This window comes from Aulostomus chinensis, chromosome 7 (genome assembly GCF_037954235.1).
Source record: "Aulostomus chinensis isolate RoL2024-O1b breed Wild chromosome 7, RoL_Achi_v1.0, whole genome shotgun sequence".
Taxonomy (NCBI): Eukaryota; Metazoa; Chordata; class Actinopteri; order Syngnathiformes; family Aulostomidae; genus Aulostomus; species Aulostomus chinensis.
In genome coordinates, this window is record NC_141326.1 from 29,239,426 (window position 1) to 29,263,288 (window position 23,863).

Sequence of the window (23,863 nt, forward strand, 5' to 3'; positions counted from 1 at the left end):
GGTGCAGGATCCTGCCGTTATTTCATGCCGATAGGCAGCAGAATCATAAGGTTCTTGCTAATTTGCTGGCTATGGAGAACTAGCATTGCTAGCATTTACATGACCATTGTTTGGTTCCCTACAGGTTCCAATAATGTCACTCCAGAGGAGGCTGAGGAGCTCAGCGCTGCTGCTGCTGGTTCCTGTTTCTAGTTCTGATGTGGTTTTATTGATCCAGCCTGAACCGCGTGGTCGTGTTGCTCTGCTTCACCACGTGTCTGCACACGAGCGACAGTCAGCTCACTCTCTTAACTCACCTCCTACTTTCAATCTGTCAAAACTAGATTGCCTTTCAAAAGGTCGGTGAATCCAAATCTGAAGATGCTGATACAATTAGTTGTTGCTGATGTTGTTGTTGTTCGGGACGCATTTGGGCTGAGTGTTAGAGCTCCTCACAGCATGTGATGCACAACACAAGCAGTGAAAGACCCTCTGCTCTTTACCTGCCTGGAGCAGCAGCAGATGATCTGAGCCTGTGCAGGAAGTCATAAACCCTGAAAACCGACAGCTGTTTGCTGGAACTCAACAGTCAGGAGGCCGAACGGTTCCTGTCATACTGCAGCAGCTCTTATTGTGAAAAGCTTCATCAGACGAGGACTGATTTAATCTGTCAGGGGTTGGATTGAGAGTTTGTAAACCAACATTTTTGGAAAGTTTTGTCTCTGTTAGCTTCAGGCTAAATATACTGTATGTGCTACAATAAACAAAGAGACAGCAGGAGGGACGAAAGGTTTTGTGAGCTATTTGTGAGCACTTGAACACCCTTTTTAGCTGAAACATCACTTTAAAGTGATCTTCCCCCTGATTTACACAAACTGAGCACAAGTTAGGCTCTTGAGCTGCTCTCTTTAGTCTCCGACGTTCAGCCCCTCTGGTTTCTCTCAGTTTTACCTCTGCAGAGACTTCTCTTGTCTCGGGGGCGAGGACATGTTTGCTCGTGCACCCGGGAGTGTGAAGTGAGTTGAAATGGAGAAAGAAACCGGCGGCTCGCTCGGAGCTGCTGGCAGTTGAATCACTCGGTGACGTTCCTCCTCCAGATGAATTTATTCAAATCCAATTACACCCTCTGCAGCTTTTTGCTTCGCTAATTTCTGTTTGTGTTTTTCCCTCTCAGCGGCTGGTTTTTCTCTTTAATTCAGACACATTGTGTTGATAATTCCCATGAATATATGCTTGACATAATGGAGCATTGAGAATTAATGGAATCTGAGGGCTCTTTAGGTAAGCTTTCTACACCGCAGGCACAGTCGCGTGTCTGCTGCATAATAGGATCGCTTCCAGGATCCAAATGAGCTCCATCAGAAGGCTGAGAAAAGAGAGGGTAAACAAGGAGTGGGAGCGAATTACATTCACTCTGCACTTGTGTTCGTCAAATCATTTCACACTGAGATGATCAGTGGGGTGACAGCACCCCCCCCCCCCCCCCCCGATTCCTTGGGCTCTTGTTTGGCGTCTCAACTGGAATTTTCCAGCAGCTCGTAGAGGTTACGTCCTCAGCTGTGCAGGTTGGGTTGTTTCAGCAAGTGTCCTGAATGAAATCCAGCAGGATGTGCTCCAAGACGGCAACGATCATCATCTTAATTATGTCATCAAAGTTGTGATGGGTGGAAATATTGCAATGTTAACTGACTGATACATTACTAGGATGTACCTGCTGCCATGCCAGTGGCATCAACAGTCACCTCGACCTCCTGAAACCTGCTGCTCCGTAGTCAGAACAAGCAGCAGTCTGATATTTCTGCCTGTGACATCGGAGTTCCCAGTGTGCACGTGACCCTGAAGGCATCATTAATCGTGCTCATCCATGGAAGTGTCAGTGAGACGTCAGCTCATCTTAGGCTGGCGGTCGTATGCTGCCGGCTTGCTGGCCCCTTGGTCAGTGTTCTGTCTCTGAGTGTCATTATGGCTCTGCTGCTCCAGGGTGCAGCGGCTCCGAGTCATGAGATGCTGTTTACAGTCACGTCACATTCCAAGCTGCCCCGATTGTGGCTTGATAGGCATGATAATTGATCTCCTATTGAATTGTTGCTCATTCTTATCAGCTGCTGTCTGGAGTGGTAGACTGTAGCTGACCCCCCCCCCCCCCCCCGGCTGAGCAGCTTGAGAGAAGATTCGAATAAGCAATCAAACTCCGCTACCCACGACTTTTTACTGCCTCAGCCGGGCTCCGGTAACAGCTCCCATTGGTCAACAGCCTCACGTGACGTGAACGCAGCAGTGACAGGGCCATTTTCAGTGCCAAAAATTGGATTGCATCTCACAAAGGAAGTTCAATATCATGATGGATTATTGTGCAAAGACTCCTAAAATCAGTGAAGTACCAGGCTGGATTATAAATCCTCAGAGGGGAAGGTGTTCACGGTGCCGCAGCGGCAGCTTCCTGTGGCCTTTCACTGCCATCAATCACGTAGGGCAAAATAAACCCAGAATGAATAACAAGGGGGTTAATTTCAGGTGCTAACGTGTTACTGGACACTGTAACTGTAAAAAGTAACAGAAATGTAATGAGAAGTTTACGTTCCTCGGTAAACGCTACGTTTGTAACGTGTTACCCAGAGTCGCTGGTATTTACGGACAGTTAATGCATCGTGTTCATCCTCTTCTCATGGAAGACGCTGTCGGACATTTTGTCCCGGTGTTGTAAACTCTCAGCTGATTAAACCTCAGAAGACGTCCAGCAGTTCAAAGTTTTAACACACGACTCCAGACCTGCGCTGGGTTTCAGGGTTTTTGCTTCTCTGAGCGTATCATTAAGTTCATGCTCTGTTTCCTCGGTGATATTCCCAGCTTCTCCCAGCATCCTCTGCTCAGACTGACGGCGGTGAGGAACAATAATGTTTTCCTGCCAATGTTCCGCAGCAGCCGGGGTATTAAAGACGGCTGGAGATGAGCTGCAGCTAATGAGCAAACAGATCCTCGCCACTGCTCTGCTGCTGTCTGCTGTTACCATGGGATACCTGTTAGAGAGCGGCGCATCTCAGATCATCTACATGCAGAGTGAATTCCAATTACTGCAGAAACCTCTCGGGCTTCGCTGCAGCAGGTCTGGGCTCCGCAGCACAGAGGGTTCAGGATCATTGACAGAAAAAGTTCAGCTGAAGAGTGAGCAGGCCGCAGTCGTGCGCTCACAAATCTGTCCAGAGCGCTGAACAGTGTAGAGAGTCTGTGGTTGCCTGACGCTGGAAGGAGCGCTTGACGTCACAGGAGACCCAGGTATCCACAACGCCATCATCACACCGCTGTAGGACGATAACGGGATGTTTTAAAGATCTGTGCTGGTTCCTGGCGTTGACCAGGGGTCACAAGACTGAGGCTGAGAGCAGGAGGGCAGGCACAGTGGAGGGTGAAGTGCAGCGCATACCTGAAAGTACTTCACTCATTCTCCTTTTATTCTGATCAAATACTCCTACTTTGTGTGCCTCCAGCCTCTGACCTTTGACCCTGATGACAGATAAGGCTTCGCTCAGGAGAGAAGAAGGTTAAAGCGCCCTCTCTCTGTCTCTCTCTCTCTCGCGCTCTCGCTTTCCACAGGAGAGTGAAGAGCTGATTGCTCAGAGGTGCGTGGATTCGAAGTGGGAGGAGGAGGAGGAGGTGGTGACCTTCATCATGGCGACGAGATACTTTATTAGCTTCCGCGCTGCCTCCAGGCTAACAGAACTGAGAGGTCCATTTAGACAGAAAGCAGCAGTGGTGTTAATACAAGCTGTCAGGCGTAATTATGAGCTTCATTACCTCCGCCAACGAGGTTATGATGTCACCTGCGTCTGCTGGTCTCTCTGCCTGCCTGCAGGATGACGCCAGCACTTAGTGGAGGTGGTGGTGGTGGTGGGGTCCTCATGGAAATACTAGGGGTGCAAAACCAAATGGTTAACAAACCTCTTGTTGAAAGCAATGATGGCTGAAAACAGCAACACAGTTCCAGTTGGAATCATGGCCGCCATGTTTTCAGGAATGCTCCTCTCGTCGTTGGTAGATGGCCGCTCCTCTGTCGGGCTGATGGAGGCGCAGCACCTGCTCCCGGGCAACAGTTTGGCTGGTTGATTACTCGCCCTGCTAGAGCGGCGTCAGCGTTGTGCTAGTGTTGGTACTTCACATTAAGAGCCCAACAAGCGGACGGCGTGGCGGCTCACAGAGTGAAGCTGCCACAGGACACACGGCGTTACCGGGATTAGCAGAGTCAGCAGTGGTTCAGCACAAATACACCTGCAAAAGCACCTCTGTCGCAGGAGCAGCAAGAGTGAGCGATGCACCAACACCTCCACCTTCTCCACAAGCTGTCCCCCTGCCTCCTGATGTCGGGAGGAGGAAATCATTCAGTGTTCAGGTTACTTTTTACAGATTTCTTTAGTACATTTTGCCGTTGTAAAGAGATGAAATATGTAGACACAACTGTTTTGTTGCTGTCCCGCAGGTGAAATATCTGCCTCTCTCCCACTGGAGCCTGCTTGTTATTTGGGGCTGAGCAGGTCGCGTACGGCGGCTCCTCAGAGCTTCAGTAGCTGATAATTCTGCAGCCTTTCTAAAAATATATGTTGATTATAGCTGCCACTACATCAGTAATTTACTGAGAACTGAATCACCATCAGTGCAAATGGTTTCGTGGCACGGTTGTAAAACAGGACAATAACGTGATTTTGATGAAATAACACCATTTTTGTCTGCTTTTGTCAAGAGTTGTTGCTTGGTAGCGTTACTCGGTGCAGCTTGTAGCTGTGAGAGGTTCCCTAAAGGAAGCGCTTGTGACCTGCCTGCTGCTTGGGAGGTTCATAACTCACCTGAATGACGAGGACCTGTCATTGCTAATGCTCCTGAACGATAACTCACCTGGGCAGGTGAGGTTCCACACAGACCCTTTTGACAGTGAACGTTACTCACACTCAGGGAACTTACTCCGTTCCTGAGAATCTTTCACTCTGGAAGTCAGAACTTCAAACAGCTGACAGATGAATGGAAAACCTCTGAAGGACGGAGGAGCTTTGAAACTGTAAAATAATGATTTGTACTCTCAGGGAAAGCTGACAGGTTTCCCTCTGACTGGTTCTACTACCGTTAGGTGGCAAAGTACACACATTCATTACCTAGGAAGAAGTACAGGCGTGTAGAACAGAGAAGTACTGGTTTGTTTACTTGACTCGATGCTTAAGTTGAAGAGAGAGCATGTTTTCTGCCTCCTTAAACAAATCTGTTCCTCATACTGTGGTGCATCAAAATTTAATGGAAGAAGAATGAAACAAGTACAGATATTTTTGTTTCAATGTGGAGGGCAAGTGTTCAGACAAAAGTAAAGTAAAATTGAAGTGCAGTGAGTACAAATGCAGTAATAAGTATTTGTACTGCACTCTTGTCAAACTTTTTTAAGGAAAATGTTGTGTCTGGAGTTAAAGGGGAAGGTGGGGGAGTCCAGTGCTGAGGTCGACTAACAACCTGGCAGGAATCCGCCAGGGTCCAGGCTGTGAGCTCCTTTGGCCCATTTACACGTCACTCATTCACATTTCCTCTCAAACAGTTGCCTGCTCTTGAAAGCATCGAGCGCTCCTGTGATCGTGTCGAGTGAAAGTGACGTGATGGGTTTTTGTTCACCAGAAGAATCCCACTGATGCCTCACTTGGGTCACATGACCTTTACCTGTCTCACCTTAGCAGGGTCGGGGAATCTCCGCCCCACTAATGTAGCCGAGTCTGACATACAGAGACAGACACGTGACAGAACCTTGACGATGGTCGGTGCCCCTGAAAGGACGCGGTGTTGTTCTCCCCCTCCAGACCCCCATGACCTCCAGCTTGCGGTCGAGCTCTGCTCTCAGTGCAGGCGACCCTCTCTGGAGAGTCCATGGCTCTATTGATTAGGGCTCATCAGCATGCGGCGGGGGTGTCTGCTGTCACCATGGTCACCAGATTAGATCCTCAGGCTGACCTGCGTCATTTTATAAGAATTCCCAGAAACGTCATGTTTGTCTGCCACGTTCAAACCAGGAATTAACGACATCGCAGATGGAATTAGCTGAGACCTCCAGGTGGATCTGAATCATCAACTCCTCTAAGATGAACAGGATGAGACAGAAGACCACATTCTTCAGTTGGGCGTGATCATTGGTGATGAGTGATGGCTCCTTCAAGAAGTTCCTCCCAGAAGGGTTTCCAGGGGTTCTTGGGGAAGTTAGAGGTGCATGCAGTGGTCGAAGACGCCTGACAAATGTTCCAGAAGTTCCTGAGAGGGTTTTAGAGTCGCAAAGTCAGTATTTGAGATCCCAAAAGATTTAAAATCTTCCTGAAGACATTTCAGGGCCTTAAAATGATCCAGATGGCTTGGAGTAGTTTGATAGAAACAATCGTCCTTGCTCAAAGATTAATTCCATTTTTCTGGTAGGCATGAAAAGTCTGGAAAAGGTTCCAGGTGTCAGAGATTAGGTTCCAGAGCCTTTTTTTTCCAAGGAGATTTCAGGGGTTCTTGAAGAGAGTTTAGAACATTTAAACGGGCCCCCGTTTCCATCAGGAGGGCCGGAGGGTTTTTAGAAGTCATTTTAAAAACCTTCAGGGATCTTTGGGGGAGATCCAGAGGATGACTTTGAGAACTTCTAAGTTTTTTTTTTTTGGTTTCTATGGTTTAGCTGTAGTTCAGTAAGCCTTCAAGGACCAGTGTGAAGGATCGAGTGACACCACCTGAGGCGGACTCAGCGACCTTGAAAACCCTCGGTAGCCTGCAGGAATAATTTTGATCCTGCATTTCAATTTTGTTTTGCGTCACTCAGTCTGACTTCCTGTTGTGTGTTCCTCAGGTCAGCTGGTGGCAGGAACCTGTGAGATCGTCACTCTGGACCGTGACAGCAGCCAGCCGAGAAGAACCATCGCCCGACAGACAGCCCGCTGTGCCTGCAAGAAGGGACAGATCGCCGGGACCACACGAGCCAGACCGGCCTGCGTCGACGGTAAGATTCTGATTGGGGGGCACGCGCAGGTGTCGACCAAATTCCAACTACTTAAGGACATCTGGAGCATTCCTACTCTCACTGGTGGTCATGAAATACACTGTAGGTCATGACCCAAAGCAGGAGTAAAGAAGGAATGCTGACGGATTTGCTCGGGACCGGAGCTCGTCTGTCCCTCAGGTGAGAAGTTCAGTCAACTGTAAGGGACTTGAAGTAAGTTTGTGTCAGAAGAAGCTGTCTGTTTGGTGGAAAGTGGTAGATTGAACACCGTTGACCCAGAATTCAGATCAGAATGTGGCTAACGTGTAGTTTGGACCGCTACATTCTCCAGGTCCTCATCTGGACCAGCGTAACCCGGCGTAACCCAGCATAAGCCGGCGTTACATTGCATTTCATCAGCGTCTGTCTCCTCCTCTCTGTCTGGCATCTGGAGATGATGACAACAGCTGGAGGGTCTCGGTTTGCTCTGCAGGGATTGACAGGCTCTCCTGGTGTCTTTCAGATGCAAGACGACTGCAGGCTCCCCTGCTGCTGCCTCATCCACCCTCCCTCAGACATTTTCTTTCAGATTTCTTTTGAGCGATTATCAACAGTCAGGAGAATCCATCTCCATTCTCCTTATCTGGGAAAATGTCATGATGGAAACACCACCAGACATGTCTTCTGTTAGCTTGAAGCTCATGGTAACCACCTGCTAACTTTTTTAAAATGTCCATTTACAAACTCTCAGATGCGTCATCCAGTATCATCGCCAACATTCCGCTGCAGCAGCTGAGTGATGGATTTGTAGTCTGATAATCTGAGGTACGCTGGGCAGGCTGAACGGTAGGACAGGCCTGCGGTGGATGTTTGTGTTGATGGCGCTGAGCAGATTTGTGTTTGTGTAGTCGGTTGCCGATGCCGCCGTCAGGGATCAGTGCTGGGCTGAATGAGCTCTGAGTTGTGAGGACTTTGCTGACGGCTGCAGCCTGTTTGCGAGCCTCCTCTGAACACCTAGAAGAGATGAAACCCAACCTGCTTGAACCCTGACTGGCCTCCACGCTGCAGTGTGAGCCAGAAGAAGCAGCTGGTTGCTGGAAGATACCGGCCCGACTGAGAGGAGATGTGAGATGGATGCAGCTCGTTGACCGCTCTCATCAATCTAAACCTCCCTGATAGCAGCTGAGGCTGAGTTCAGCCAGACTGAATAGTCAATATGTGCTTTCTAACTGGTGCAACTGGTATGAGACAACAGGAACTAATTCACCTCTTAACAAACAGACAGAAACAGACTGACACATTTCAGTCGGCTCAACCTCCCAAAAAACATTCAAAGATTAAATCCTCCAAGAGAAATGTTCCAATCCCCGTGGTTGTTGAAGGCATTTTGTTTTATTTTTTAGATTTTTAGCTTCAGCTCTCTTCACCTGGTCTCGTCAAAATACGATTTCTCTGAAATGTTTTAAATCCACAAGCAGGATTGATTAAAAAGTTTTTCCTCCTGGATGCAGTATTTCTGTCCTTCGCATGTCAGAGAATGAAGTTGCAGCAGGGAAGAAAAATAATATGCAGGAGAGCTTCAGTGTAAACTTGAGCCTCCATCTGTGTCTGTCGTGACCTTTACAGAGTTGCATGTTGGTATTTATGTCACTTTCTGTTTCCTGTTGTGAACTTATGTAACAAACTTAAGGAAGAAAAACATTTTCCAAATGCAAAGTGAGAACAAACGTGTCACGCCTGCAAACCTGCAGAATTTGTGGTCACTGGAGAGAAAAAGGACAACAAAAAAGTCCTGCTTGTAACATTTTACTGAGGGGAGAGAGAGACAGATCAACACATGCACACAGGACTCATGTAAACATGAATTGCTCTCCTTTATCCTTGTATTTATATTTTATATTGCGTAGGTTTCCCTGTCATTTTTTTATTATCGCCTCCCATGGAGGACAAGTTCACTATGTTTGATGTTTCATTTAATGAACGTACTCTTGGAAATGATGGCGATCTATCATGAGCAGAAGGTGCCTTGTGAACCGTTTTTATTCCTTCTCTCGTGAAGCGTCTTGTTTTTCCATCTCATCTTTTCCAGCTAAGCTGCCGAGTCCTCAAATCTCTGCATTCATCTACAACGAGAAGAAACAGCAAACAGCAAAAATATGGATTTTATTTCATCAATTATTTTTTTAAAAAAAGCGTCATCAACAAGTAACTGTTGAAAACACGGAAGCTTCGATTTTGACTGAAGGAAAGACAAAGTGGAGGTGGTGGGCTGCTGTGAGGAGTCACCGACCCTCCAGCAACCACAAAAGTGAAGGTTCTGCTGAGACAAAGTGCAGGCGGTTGTTTTGGGTCACGCCGACGTTCGAGGGTCCGATAAATAATAAATAATAAAACCAGCACAAGGTCAGCGGCGGTCCGCCTGTGTCTCTGCACGCTTGATTTATTCATGTGTAACTTGCAGGCTAAACATGAATAATCCACTACCCTCCGTGAGGACATATCTATATAAATGTTTTGCAGTTTTTAAGAAGCCGTCCCAGTAATCGGATCCAGCTCCATCTGGATCTCGGTGACCTTTCTGTTGTCGGTGAGAGCCGCATGTTGGTATTTATGTCACTTCCTATCTGAGGCGGCTGCTCGTTTTGCGTTTTGTTGTTTCTGCTGCTGAGATCCAGCGAGCAGGGTCCCGACCGTCGGACTCGGGCAGGAATCAGCTGCAGTCAGTTCTTATCTGTCTTCTCCCAGCAGGCCTTGCAGCTCAAACACCTCAGCCGTCCGTCTGAGCTCGTGAGCAGGATAATCTGAGCGTTCATCACAGGGGCTCGCAGGCGGAGAGACCGTCGTCTGGACGTGTCCACGGATACCGAGGCTTGATCAGAGTGCAAACACCAGTCCAGTCTTTGGAGATTTTAGAGGCTTTTCAGGCTCAGAAGCCTTGGGAGGTTCGACTGACGGCTGCTGATTCTGATCTGCTATTCAGTCTGATTCACTTTTGAACTCTGTCAGAAGTTGAAAGATTTATGGCTCTGCAGATGGACACTCACTCCAGGAGCTGAGAAATATTGAATTCCAGCTCTCACTGTATGTAAGGTAACAAGAAGAATAAGAACCATCTTTGAGGAATTGAGGAGGGGGGGGGGGGCGATCTTTGATGGAGACGGGAAGTGAGTACCATAGGGTGGGGGCAGGTTGGGCCCTCGGGCCTGGGGGTTTGCAGGAGGCTTGCATCATGATACCGGGGGAAAATACCGGGCCGGTAGTTGGCGAGTTGGACTTTGACGTGTATTCTGGTCTCTCGGGGAGCCGGTGAGAGTCACTGAAAGGTGGTTAGTTGCTCCGGTGCTCACGCAGCTGAGTGGGTGGTGGGTTCGGGTCGGTGGACTCCCTTCTGGCTGCTGGTAGTCATCGATGAAGCTTTGTTTGAAAGTAGTTTTGAAGAAGAAGAAAAGGAAGAAATTGCTGGAGTGGTTAATCCGGTCCTCAAGAACATGTAAGCAGCAAACAACGCTGATGAAGGCCTTGGTGTGAGTCATGTGACTGGAAACTCAAGCCAGAAACAGGCTGGATGTGCATGCTGAGCTGCTATGATACGATGGGCGATGGAGCGATGGAGTGACACCAGGGAGGAGAAGACAAGGAAAGAGAAAGCATGGGACCACCGAAGGATGAAGAAGGAAACTTGCTGCAGCTCGGTGAAGCTTTAGCTCTGTTGATGCTAAAATCAGACGGTTGCAAAGTTTTTGTTCTCCATCAGTTTGTTCTTTTTCATCTTTTCTGCTCCTCTTTTTCCTTTCTGGTCACCTCGTCCTCAGGGACAAAGCAGCGTCTCTCCTTCTGGATGTCTTAGTTGATGAATGAAGTGATTACAAAATGGCCTCCTCTCTTTTTGGATAAATGAACCCCGCCAAGCGGCGGCAGCAGACAGAGTCACGCTGTGGTCGTTTATTAATCTGCAGGGTGATGCAGCGCTTGCAGGTGTTCTCTCATTTCTGGAATTAATCCACTGCGTCTCCATTACTTGGTGGGGAAGTTTGTCTTCTGTTCCTGACTGTCTTCTGTATTTAACAACTGTAAACACGTTGATTCTACCTCCATCCATCCAGAGCTTTTATTAGTCAGAGTGAGAGACCTGCAGGTGAAAGAAGTTTCAGTTAAATGGATAGAAAGATGACATTGCTGTTGTCTGTCTGTGTGACCTCTGACCACCAAAATCTTTTCAGTTCATCCTCGGGTCCCAGTGGATGTTTGTGCTAAGTTCTGACTGAGAACTGAACAGACGGACAACCACAGCTGTCACGACTACAGAGGCGTGAAAATCTGTAGGATTGTAAGAAATAAATGCAGAAGAGAGTTTGTCTCTGTGTGTTGGCCCTGCGATGGACTGGCTACCTGTCCAGGGTGAACCCGCCTCTCGCCCGTTGACACTGGGATAGGCTCCACCCCCCCCGCGACCGTTAATAGGAACAAGCGGAAGACAATGGATGGAAGTGCAGAAGAGCGGCGTTGGTGTAGCTCTTTGATGAAGGAGTAGCTTAGCAGCACCAAATGAGTTTGTATTTAGGCAGCAGTTTTAGCAGGTTTCGTCAGTGGGAGGTGGCGAGGCGGTGACCCTCCCTGTCGGGGCAGCGGGAGGTCATGCAGCCGTTAATGAAGTGTCGTGGCTGAGGAGGCTGCTGTTGTTCAGGAGGAAATTGGATGTGTAATTGGGGGCTAACAGATAATCACGATCCCACGCCTGCTCGGCCGTACAGACCCGATCACCTGCTGCTGCACTACAGGCTGGTGGCCCTCCCTCCCCAGGCTGCAGCCTTTAATGTAGTGCTGTCAGGAAGAGAGAAGCTGGGACACACGGGAGGACGGCAGCAGGGAAGTCCCTCCGACTGAGGGCTGGAACGACGGTGGTGAGAGGAGGAGGAATGGCCGAGCAGCGGCCGCGCTGGTGTCGCTCCCTCTTTGTGGAACAGTTTTCAGTCTGAGGAGGTTAACCAGAAGATGAAGATGACCTCAGTGATGATGTCATCATGCATCGTTTACTGGAGAAGCTTGAACGTGGCAGTCATCCCTGGACGAGCATTCTGGGAAATGTAGGAGACTCAATGGATGATCCTGTTTCTTGTTTCCCATTTGTTGCTAACTGTCCTCAACTCAACACACTCTTCATCCTCCTCCTGCTCCTCTTCATCATCTCCTGCTTCCTCTCTGCGGGCCAATCAGGGAGCCACAATATGCAAATGAGCGTGTGAGAATGTCCTATTTCTTTATAAATAGAGGAGGCCTGTGCAGTAAACAGAACCCGTCCTCTGATGTCGGACTCCGTTTATTCGGCGTCTTTGATTTCTGGATTCTTCATTTCCACCAGAGGCTTGGAGAATTAAGGTCTCATATTTTGATGAAAAGTTGCAGCCTCAACAAAAAAAGTGTAAGAAGAATCAGAGAGTTGAGTCGAGACAGAAGCTGAAAGGTAAAAGTGAAATAAAGCCCTTATCGAATATAGGAGGAAGGTATTTTGAGAACGGATACTTCTAAAAAGCATGCAAGAGCTAGAATGATGTCATCATTTGTGCCATTATGCTCGGAGGTTATTCTCAAAGGCAGCTCATTCAGTCCCTCTTTGGAAAACTCAGTGTCTGTTTCACTCAATGGTTTTGAGCCACGAGTCAGACGACGCTGAAGCTGCTGAGGAGAAAACAAAACAAGAATTTGTGTTACAACTGACTCAGGTGGAGCAGGTGTGGGGTTCCTGTTCCCTCCTGGGATCATCGGCGTGTCTTTGGTGTCGCTGGGTCGCAAAAGAGGAAGGAAACATTTGGTGATGTCAGTTTTGTTCTGAGCTCAGCGGGTTCCAAACCTCAGTGTCTCTCAAACTCATCGCCTCAGAACACAAATGCAACGCGACTCTGTGTTTGACACAAAGTCTGCTGCGTGTCGGCAGCCTGCTCCCGAGTCTCTCCCCAGCGCCACGACGCCATCACCACTGGCTGCAAGCGGCTCAAGATGTCTGACACATTCTGGCAGATCGAATCGTTTTATGAGGAATTGACAAACCTGCATTTGCTATGAATTCCAAGCGAAGCATTTAGAATCGGTTGTGCGAAAAGACATTTTATTCTCTGGAAGAGACGCCAGTCAAAGTTGAGGAGGTTCGACCGAGACACAAGTGAAAGTTTGAGGAGAAACTGGGTCGCTGAGCACCGACGGATGTCGACAAACACAACAGCACAAACACAGACGAGGCTAATGATCTTCTTCTCTCTCCCCCCCCTCCTCCCCCTCCTCAGTTCGTATCGTCAGTAGCCGACAGTGGTGTGAGATGTCTCCGTGTTTGGACGATGAAGGTTGTCATCTCCTGGTCAATCAGTCGGGCTGGACCTGCACGCAACCAGGAGGCCGAGTCAAGACCACCACGGTGAGCTGCCAACCCAGGCTCCGCCTCCCCTCTCTAAAACCGTGATTGACAGCTAGTTATATTTCAGCGTGACATCACAAAAACAGGGGTCATGATTATGTTCCCACACATATTAAGACTGATATTCAAGTAACTTCTAATTTATGAGCTTTAATCGCCCATCTTGTTGATGTTCAGACAATAAAAGACGGACTTTCATGGAGTCTAAAATTCTGTGCATTCTTGTGTTTTTGTTTCAGGAGATTTTTTAATAGAAAATTGTATTCATTCAACTGTATAATGTAATTGATCATTCACTTTTAATTCATCTTGTGTCTTTATTTATTGGTTTTATTGATCATTATTCCTTCCAGCTCATTTGAACAGCTTTAAAAAGATAATAATCACAATCATAAGAATTTACAAATCTCTGTTTGTGCTGTGTTCGTCTTCATGAGGCAAAAATGCCCTGTAAATTTGTAGGTTTCCTGGTTATTAATTCATTATTTTATTTATCAATTATCATTTTACCATCACAGAAAAAAATATTATTTATTATAAATAAGTATTTATTATTTTTCTATGAAAAAGCTTAAATACTTTTTAATAAAGGGGACTTTGTCTCAGTCCCAGTTTCGACCCTCCAAAGGAACGAGTTCAGGGTTGCGTGTGTGTGTGTGTGTGTGTGTGTGTTGACTGAATAACTGCGAGTGCTCTCTTTCACCCCTCAGCAGCTGATGAACAGCAGCTGTTTCAAAACCCTCGTCATGGAGCCAAACCTCGTTGACTGTCTCATGATTTTTTTGCTTGTAGTTCTCTCGCTTCCTGATCAGCCGATGGTTGTGATCAGCTGATGGTTGTGATCAGCTGATGGTTGTGATCAGCTGATGGTTGTGATCAGCTGATGGTTGTGATCAGCTGATGGTTTCTCTTCACCTGCACTCCGATCAAAATGAGACAAACACACGCCTCACTCATTGCGTTCAACTGAATCTTGAAATATCACACTACGGTTGAACTCTTTTGCAAAGTGTGCCCATCACATTGACCTTTGACCTTTGGACCGCCAATATTTTCAGGTCAACCTCAAGTCCCAGTGGGACGTTTGTTTCCTGATATATCATGTGACCAAGAACGGGGCGAAAGAACAAGCCAGCAGCTCGGTTCCCTCTGGAACCCTCCTGGCGAGGAGCCGACTCTGCTGTGGATGCTCGCTGCCGTGCACGTCTTCTCGTGCGTGTTGGTTAAGAGCTTAAACTGTCAAAAGTTCATCTTTGAAAACGGACTTATTTAAAGCCCCGTGCCTACTTTGTGTCAGTTAGAGTTAATGAATTGTAAAACGAGGTTGTGTAATAATCTTTGCTTTCATCATCCGCTCTGCTGTCACTTTGCTACTTCCCCTCTGAAGAGGAGCTCATTCTTTTTACCCTTTTTTTTCCGGAAAAGAGAAAATCTGCCAACTGGGTTGAATTTGCTGGGAATGAATGCTCTCCTCTACAGACGGAACAAATCAACCTGGAAATATTAACTCCTCAGTTGCACCAAGCCAGCAGAACCAGGAAAATGAAACAACCATCAAGGAAACAGTCTGAAAACAGTCTTTGTTTTCAGACTGTTTCCTTGATGGTTGTGTTTTTTTACTCCTGCCTCCTGGTTGGCTGCCTTCACTCTTCCACTGTCTGAATAATGAATTCCGCAGCTTTTCACATGACGGGACGGTTTAAACACCTCCCTCCTCTCTGAGAACCTGACTTGAAGACGACAGCAGAGCGAGGAGATGCAAGACCGCTGGTGCGTCGCCGCTCGGCCTCTCGAGGAAACAAACAGACAGACAAAAGTAACACGTCGGGACGTCTAAATTCCTACGTCTGGAAATTCCCTCCTTTGGTCTTTCTCTCCACAACGGCACAACATGATCCTGAACACACAAGAGGACAGCAGACAATCTAGGAAGCCTTTATTTAAACACAGCAAAACGCCGGACCAAAGCAGGTTGGGAAGTTCTCCAAACCAATGACTTTATTTGGTGTTTTTGTTTGTTCGAGGTTGGGCCTGCAGGCCAAGTGGGGCCCGCTGGATGTAAGAAAAGGAAAATAAATAAAAAACGCAGGCCTAATAATAAATTATTGCAAATTAAACATTTTTGAAGTGAACTTTGTCTTTAATTATGTTGGACCCTTAATTTTATAATATAAAGAAATATATATATAAAATCTGATCAAGCAGCAGTGACACAAGTTAGAATAGAATAGAAAAAAACCCTGTAATTACACTCCAAACTGTCTCCTGACACCTGTCGGCGCGTGACACACATCTGGAGGCGCGTGACACACATCTGGAGGACCGTGGCACACATCTGGAGGAGCGTGACACACATCTGGAGGACCGTGGCACACATCTGGAGGAGCGTGGCACACATCTGGAGGAGCGTGACACACATCTGGAGGCGCATGACAAACATCTGGAGGTGCGCAGTGCACTGCATATACTGCTGTGGCTTTGCGTAGGAATATGGACGTTATGCGGTTGAGGAATGTAGTCCCCAGAGAAAACGGCAGAAGGCAGGGTGCCAAAAATTGGAGCAGGCAGGTGAAGGGACAGACCTGCTCTACTGACTGGCCATCACTGTCTCATGCAACTCACGTCAAAACGAACGATCCCGCCGAGCTCACTTAAGGCGTAAATAAGAGCAGAACAGCCTGCCGTGTTGATTTCCTCCTCATCTGCATGGCTCACTGGATCCTGGGAGAAGCTGCTGAACATGTCTGACACACAACAACACTCTCCTCTCATCTTAATTTGGGTGAAAGAAAGCAGTGAATCTCTGCGTCTGTTGCCTCCGGCTCAGTGCCGAATACATCGACAAGAACATCTCTCTCTTTTAAAAAAAAAAAAAAAAAAAGGAGCTTCACACAAACGAGCTGTTCTGCTAATGAAGAGTGGGAGATCAGATTGCTTCTCTGTAAGGCGAATGAAATCACAGGGATGCAGCATGGAGTGGGCGCACTGACACACAACCCTGCCGTGTTTACACGGGGAGACGAGTCAGCATTCACTAAAACTCAGAAAGCAGCATCAGATGAACAAGTGACGTGCAATTAGCCTGGAGGAGGTTTGCAGGCTTCCAGGGACGTACAGAAAGAGCTGAGAATGTAATTGGTGGGATATAATGAGTCTGAGGCTCTCCGGCTGACGGAGAAATGGATCATTTATGTTAAAAGACTGTCCTCCCGCCCTCCTCCTTTGGGGAAACTCTTTTTGTACCATCGGTCCGTTTGTCAGAACATGCTCTTTGTCTTCTTCTGAGCTTCTACTAAAAGAATTCTTCACCTGTAAAGTCTATTTTGGCTTTGAAGGACTCACAAATGGGTGTTTTGATTTCTCTTTGACTCCAAAACGCCAAACAGAGCGCCACACGTATTTAGCTTGAAGCTAGAAGAGACGGATGGCTAACAGCAGCAAAGCTGTCCAAAATTTCAGTTCACAAATGCGGAAGAGCATCGTCCCTCATCATCAGCATCTCCTGTCACACTTCAACCCACTAAAACCCAACAGAAACTGAAACCCTCTCTCTGCGAGTCCATTTCCCGTCCGATCGTCTGGACTGTCTGACCCGTCTCAGGACGACTGCTCAGGTTCATTATCACAATGCTTCGTCTCCTCAAAGCTCCCCTGCTTTGTGAAATACTGGGATGTTGGCGACTCTGTGACACGAAATGCAGCGTTAACTTGTGGTTAGTTCCTGTATTTCTACCTGGTCGGATTGGATCATCACCACCAAATATTTATTTATCGATGTTCAGGGTTTGAACCATTCTCATGTCCCTTTGTTTCCATAATGCCAATTCCCAATTAACAGAAAAGGAGGAAAAAAAAAAGAGGTTCTGTTTATTAAATGCAGAGGGAGATTTTGTTTTTATGATCACACTGTGGCCCATGATGTGCTACAACACTCATTTTAGTTTTTTAATAGTTGCTTTTTGTATTTTTTGCAGTGTCAGATCTTAAAAATGTTCCCCTCCGACTACTTTAGAGGACAAAGTTGTCCCACTGAAACACATTATAACAGTAATATTTGATGCTACTGCCATTACTGCCTAAAATCCTGCACTCCATTATGTCTGGCTTCCATTCTGGTCGACTGGCTTGGAAATGATGGTTTTTACTATTTCCCGCCAGATTGAGTCATTTGCTCCTTTTTGGCCTGTGGGACAAATACACGCTATTTCCTTTCTTGCTCTTCATTCCTGCTTTTCATTTTTCTTTATGGAGCACTGCAGGCCATTTGAGTAAATATATGTAACTAAATTACTGCTCTGTGTGTGTGTGTGTGTGTGTGTGTATGTGTGTGTGTGTGTGTGTGTGTGTGAGAGATGTATCTATTTCTATAGTTTCACGAACAATTTCATTGTGTTCAGCACAATAATATCCTGTTAGTAATCATAATGAATCACAAGATTAAAGTACAAATATTTAGTCCGATATTTGGGAGGACATAAAAACAAATGCATGTGTGGTATTGAATTACAAATAATAAAAGATATCATCTCAGGAAGGAGATGAGGTCAGAGCAGAAACGCATCATCAAACATTATTTTAAACACTGAATTTAGGGCGGCCCGGTGGTGCAGTGGTCCTCCCTGTGGCCCCCAGCAAGAAGGTTGTGGGTGGAGCCCCGGCTGCAGCACGGGGTCTTTCTGGGTGAGTCTCCATGTTCTCCCTGTTCCTGCTGGGTTCTCTCTGGTACTCCAGCTTCCTCCACAGTCCAAAGACATCAAGAGGGGACCAGGTTAATCCAGACTCTAAATTGACCGTAGGCGTGGCTGGGAGAGCCAATGGTTGTCTGTCTCTATGTGTTGGCCCTGCCATGGACTGGTGACCTGTCCAGGGGGAAGGCTGCTGGGATAGGCTCCACCCCCACCACCCTCAACAGGAGAAGAGGGGGAACATGGAGGGATGGATGGAGGGATGGATGATGGATGGAATTTAATTAAAAAACAGTTAATAACAATAAAAAGCTGTTTTAAAAACTCCACCACACTGCAGGTGTAGTGTTACACTGCTGCAGCAGGGATTTCACGCATCCATGAATTAGATACATTTTTTTAGGTCGGACTCTCTCTTGGCTTTATCGCCACGGTGACGTGTGATGTTTACAGACGTCCTGCCATCACTTCCTTCAAGCTTGTGGCTCTTTAAAGTTTTTCAAGTACACTGAGTTGCAAAACTCCCTTTGAGTAAAACCTTTATTTCACGTCAGACACTCGACTAAACCTGGACTTTGAACCTTTGATATCATATAAAAGAAGCAATCATGCACCTGTAGGACGAATCCCCTTTGCTGCTATTTCATGGATGGTTCCATGGCTCATAAGGGTAGTGATAGCAGAAGTGTGTGTCTGACCATCACGGAGTGATATTTTTTTAATGTGTTTCAAATAGAATAAAAACCTTTCGGTGAGTACTTGGTTCTGAAACAATGAAGCCACATGTGGTTTCACTGAAGACTCCGAATATCATCTTGGAGCAGCAGAAAGCACCAGACATTTCATCCTAACAATGGTACATCATCATTACAGTCCTCGGAGCGGGGGGAGATTTGCCATCACAAAGATGTAATCAGGCGTTTCAGCAGAAAGCAAAACTCATTTGTGCCTCGCTGTACTGGCTCGCCTGGAGGGCTTTGCTTTTTGTATTTCTGCAAAATAACTGTCCTTGAAAAGGAAATCTGACTTTACCGCGTCTGTATGTGGTGTGAAAGTTTTTAGTGTTGAAGTCCTTACATTTATGTTGAGTCTCATGAGCAGAGAGATCCCATTGTCCTTGGGGAGGACAACTATTTACAGGGAATGGGAAGACACCATGATGTAAATCCCAAGACTGAAATTGTTTTTCTCCAAACAGGAAAGATTACAGCAGCTTGTTCCCACTTTATTTTCTCTTCAGGTGGAAACTCTCAGGGGTCAGTCTGGCTTAAACCTCCCTGTAAACACTGAGAGGCACAAGAAGGCAGAAAGCGAGGAAAGACGCACATTTCATCCCCTTCCTGTATCATTGTTTCACTTGAAGGAAATAAAATGCAGCTGATTCTCCTGATGGTATCTGGATAAGCCTGGAACAACCGGGCCAGCAGGAATCCACTCACAGCATTCATCAGACGTATCATCGTTAAGTTCGTTTGGATGAGAGAAAGTTTGTGGTTTGGGTTTCGGGAATTTCTTGCTTGTTGGGAATGAAAAACGAACTGAAAATGTTTTGTCGACTTGCAGTTGCAAATATGATTCCAGGCTTTTAGCAGATCAATACTTTTTTGGCGTCAGCTGAAAGTCTTTAGAACAGAGACCAGAATATTCATATGGAGCCCCACAAGGTTCTGTTACGAGCCCATTACTTTTTCTGTCTGATGGCAGTATTTACTTGCAGGAAGCACATCTGATCAGATTCCTTTAAGGTTGTTGTTGTTGTTGTTGTTTTTTAATTTGAAAGGAACGAATTGCAGCCTGAGAAACCTAAATTCACCAGGATGATCGTGAACCTGTCCTGGATTGTCCTGGATTACTGATGCTGCATGCACACTCAGAAGGTTTCATTTTAAAACGTATCCCTTTTTGTTTGTCCTTTGCCGAAAGCACACAACCTTGAAAACTCAGCTGACCTTGGATCTGTCTGAAATTCTCTGGGGTTGCTTTATTTTGTTTGTGTTTTCTGCAGCCAGTGTAAACAGTCTACTTCCTGTTCATACTGTCTCTTATGTGCATGTACCCTCATGTGATCTTACTTTTAATTTCAAAAGTGCTACTAAAGATGTAAGAGAGTAATTCTGAAATGATACTCAAACTCTTGTGAGGACGGAGACTGTGAGTTGTAAAACTCCATTTTCAAATGAAAACGTGTCTCTGTGGACGAGGAACAGTCGTTTTTTACGTGGGATGATAATTGTGTTGTTCATTCCTCACAGGCGTTGGCCTGCAGCTCTCTGCGTCACAGCAGCAAGTGTTGGGTTTCACCTCTGCACCTCCAAAGACTCCTTATGTGCTCTGACAGCTGGAGCTTAAGAAACACATTTCAAGTGTTCCAATCACACCTTCACCCCCATGTTTAATCAGCTGTGAGCGCAGCATTTAGGAACGGCTCGAATGTGGATGCTGTTTCAGGGTGATGTATGGGCTCTCGCTGTAATCCAGCTTGTCCTTGTCTGACTTCTCTGGCTCTTTTTAGATTCCAGCTGCAGTCAAACAGAATGGACATGAATAATTCAGAGTTGAGCGGTGCAGAGGTGCCGCCACTGCTGCTTCTTCGTCTGCTTTACCTGGACGCAATTACAGAGAGATCTTCCCTCTCACAAAGGCGACAGAAATGAAGTGTCCCTGCTGGTTGCTGTGGCTCCATGTTTTTAATCAGTCTCGGAGCTTTTACAAGGACATGGCTGGACTCTATAAGTTTGGTGGAGCACCCGTGAAATCAAATTGTTGTTCTACCTCAAATCACGATTATCTTCATTCATTTACCGGCACGCAGCTGAAATTGTACATTGCATTTTGTCTTGTGGAAATATATCAAAAGGTACACTGAAGTAGAGGGTAGAGGAGGGTGATATACGTGCACCTCCGGCAGTGTGTCGACAGTACGAAAATGGCATGAATTCAAAATTCTCGTGAATTTAAATCCAAATGAAGTCCCAGGATTCCTCATCTGCCCCCAGACTAAATAAAAGATGTTGCTGTGGAGAGACCTTCCTTCTGTAAAGGTTCAGGTGGTGTGGATACACAGTAGAGCAGGAGCAAGTTGTGTGAGTGTCAAAGGAAAGGTCCGGAAACACAAACTACTCTTGCAAAAGATTCCAAGTTGTACCACCAGTTCTTCTGATTTTTGCTGTGTGGGTTACAACCCATATTTTTCATATTTATCCTTTTAAATTAGTGAGTACAAATACAGAATCCATGCTTGCCATTCATCAGATGTCAGTGGTTCAGTCAGATTTAGGCGCAGCAACTTGATAAGGATTACAGAAAGATCATGGGTTGTATTAACAATATTTTTTCCCTAAATTACCTTTGTTTTTATATAGGAACATTTCTCATGGAACAGAATAAACAAACGGTGAACACTGTGTTAACCCAAAGTTAAAACATTATGAGATGTTTCAACTGAAAACTGGGATATCCCTATGGAGTCCCACAAGGCTCGATCATGAGACCACTGTCGGTTTCTGTAAACACACTATGAACTCTTCTCACCATGCAGATGACCCTCAGCTCTACAGCCCGCACCTGATCACCTCTGCATCTCTGGGATCCTGAGTTTTGTAGCTGAATATTTGCAGTTGGTTTAATGAAGACAACTGATTCTTGAGTCGTTTGGAGCTTTGTAACAACCTCAGCTCTTCTTTTACTATTTCCACACATCAGCGCTTGTTCGAAAAGCCTGATTGGCAGAAATTCTTTCAAGCGTCGCTGTCAGTTCTTACATGATGTTTCCCTGAATTTTCATTTCTGTAGAATTCCTATTTCAGCTTCTCATTTGCTCTGCTTTTGCAAAGACGTGTTGTTGCATAAATTACCAGCCTGTCACCGACTGCTGTGCTTGACTTCCGGTTCAACTGTTTAATTGGACTTGTGGTTTTTAATTCTGTGTACCGTGTGGCGCTTTTTCCTCTGTAAGCAGAGTCGCTCTTAATGTAGCTGCAGTCTCTTAACATTTTGATTGCGTACATGTAAATGTTCAGAACACACGTTTTCTTGCTGCATATGTTTGCACAAGGTGTGACTTTCATTGAAGAATCCCGGAGTACTTGACCTCCCTGCTGCTCCAGCCAGCAGACCCTCTTATTCGCGATGTCAGACTCTCTACTAATGTTGCTTATTTTTGTCCTCCAGGTCTCCTGACAGTGGTGGCGAGGACAGACGCTCCCCAGAGAAAGAATGACTTCTACCATCCATCGCCCTTCATTGCAGAGTGGAGCTTTCACTGCTGACCACCCAACATCAGAGGCCATCAGAGCTGGAGGGAAGAGTTGTCAGCACGCCCTGTCTCATGCACAGGAGAACTGCTGAAACTGCAGGCTGAAGTTCTTCTTTCTGAAGAGAGAGTGACTCTGTTTATTTTTCCAGGAAATTTGACTTTCGGGTCATGGCGAGCTGCTGGATTGATTTCTTTAGTTTCACAAGAAATTCCATTTTGTTTTTACAGACCAAAGATGAACAGAGCCAACAATTTCAGGCCAAAATGTCATAAACCCAAGACAACACCATACACCTGTAAAGAAACAAACCTTGAGACGTAACAAGTGACTTAACTACGCAAAGTAATGTAGTATACAAGTCGATGATAAAACACGTATCTTTAAGAGGAGAGATGAAGCTGTGTGTTTGTGTATTGAACATCAATCTGGTCAAATAAAATCATCATCAGACGTTTTTATGATAAGAAAATAAAACTTGTGCGCTTTTATCAGACACCTGCCAACGAAGATTCTAGACAGGAATACTTTCTAACACGGTACCTGGTTGAATGTACTTTTATAGAAAACTACACACCATACAACTGCACACAGATAAAAAAGCAGACACAATGGAGTGATGCAGGAATGAGTCTCAAACCCACAAATGAGTTCAGATTCGTGAGCATCTGGTTCTCCCTCCTCTAAGACAAAGTTTTGGGTGAAATGCTGGATGTAAAATCCGTGGTCCACACGATACAAAGATTTGAACTTCTGAATACGCCAATGATGGCGGTTGTGACGCTAGTAGTGGCCTGAGGTTCGTTCTTGATGAACCAAAGCTGGACGATCATCAGCTTTCGTCCACCACAGAGCTGAGCTTCTGATCCCTGTTGGACCGCAACAGTACCTCACCCCTGACCCTCAGACAGTAACACTCGATCAGCCTGCATGGAGACTAAACTAACTAAACACGGCCATTTTTTATTGGCATTTTCCATCTCTTTTTTTCCTTTTTTTTCAATTGAATCATAATTCTCCTCCATGTTGATGTTTGATTGTGACAATTAGGTGTTGGTTTGCATCACTAAGGTTTTTCCTCAGGCAGGGAACGAATGATGATGATGATGCACCATGAGCGAAACAGTCACGATTTGAAACACCATCTTGGATTTGTTGGATATTCCATGACTTCTCCGGCTCGTAGGTGACAGCCTGCTGTGGCTGCGTGTCACAGCAGACACTAATCATTATTTACATCTTAAAATTCCCCATGAGGTTTGGTGTCAGTGTGCAAAGTTTAGACTTTTATCATAAAAATGATGAAACTAATAATCTGTGGTGCTTCTCCACCGAACTCCATTATGCATTAAATCAGATTTTACATTTCCCAGTGCCACGTTTGGAAGACACTGTCAGCATCGCAGGTTTGATGAAACAACAAGCAAATCTGTTATGTCTGTTCAAGGGAAAGACGTATTAAATGTATTTTCAAAAGCATACAATTCTGTACTCAACAGTTTTATGTTGTATCTGTAGAAAACATAATTTTACACTCGTGTGCTTCGTCTTGTTTATCAGGGGGCAAATCAGGAAG

General features: G+C 46.0%; 1 protein-coding gene across 2 annotated transcripts in view; it reads left to right on the forward strand.

The window, feature by feature from the left end:
* LOC147259414 (chemokine-like protein TAFA-5) overlaps positions 1–23,859 on the forward strand; it is a 30,847-nt gene extending 6,988 nt beyond the window's left edge. Inside the window, exons 2-4 of one of the 2 annotated variants that reach the window (XM_086209797.1) lie at positions 6,815–6,964; positions 13,222–13,349; positions 22,205–23,859. In XM_086209797.1, the coding sequence (XP_086065923.1) occupies positions 6,815–6,964; positions 13,222–13,349; positions 22,205–22,213 (287 nt within the window). In that variant the 3' untranslated portion in view covers positions 22,214–23,859. The remainder of the gene's footprint in view (positions 1–6,814; positions 6,965–13,221; positions 13,350–22,204) is intronic. The other variant, XM_086209798.1, reaches the window with a different exon arrangement.
* Positions 23,860–23,863: the final 4 nt, after the last annotated feature.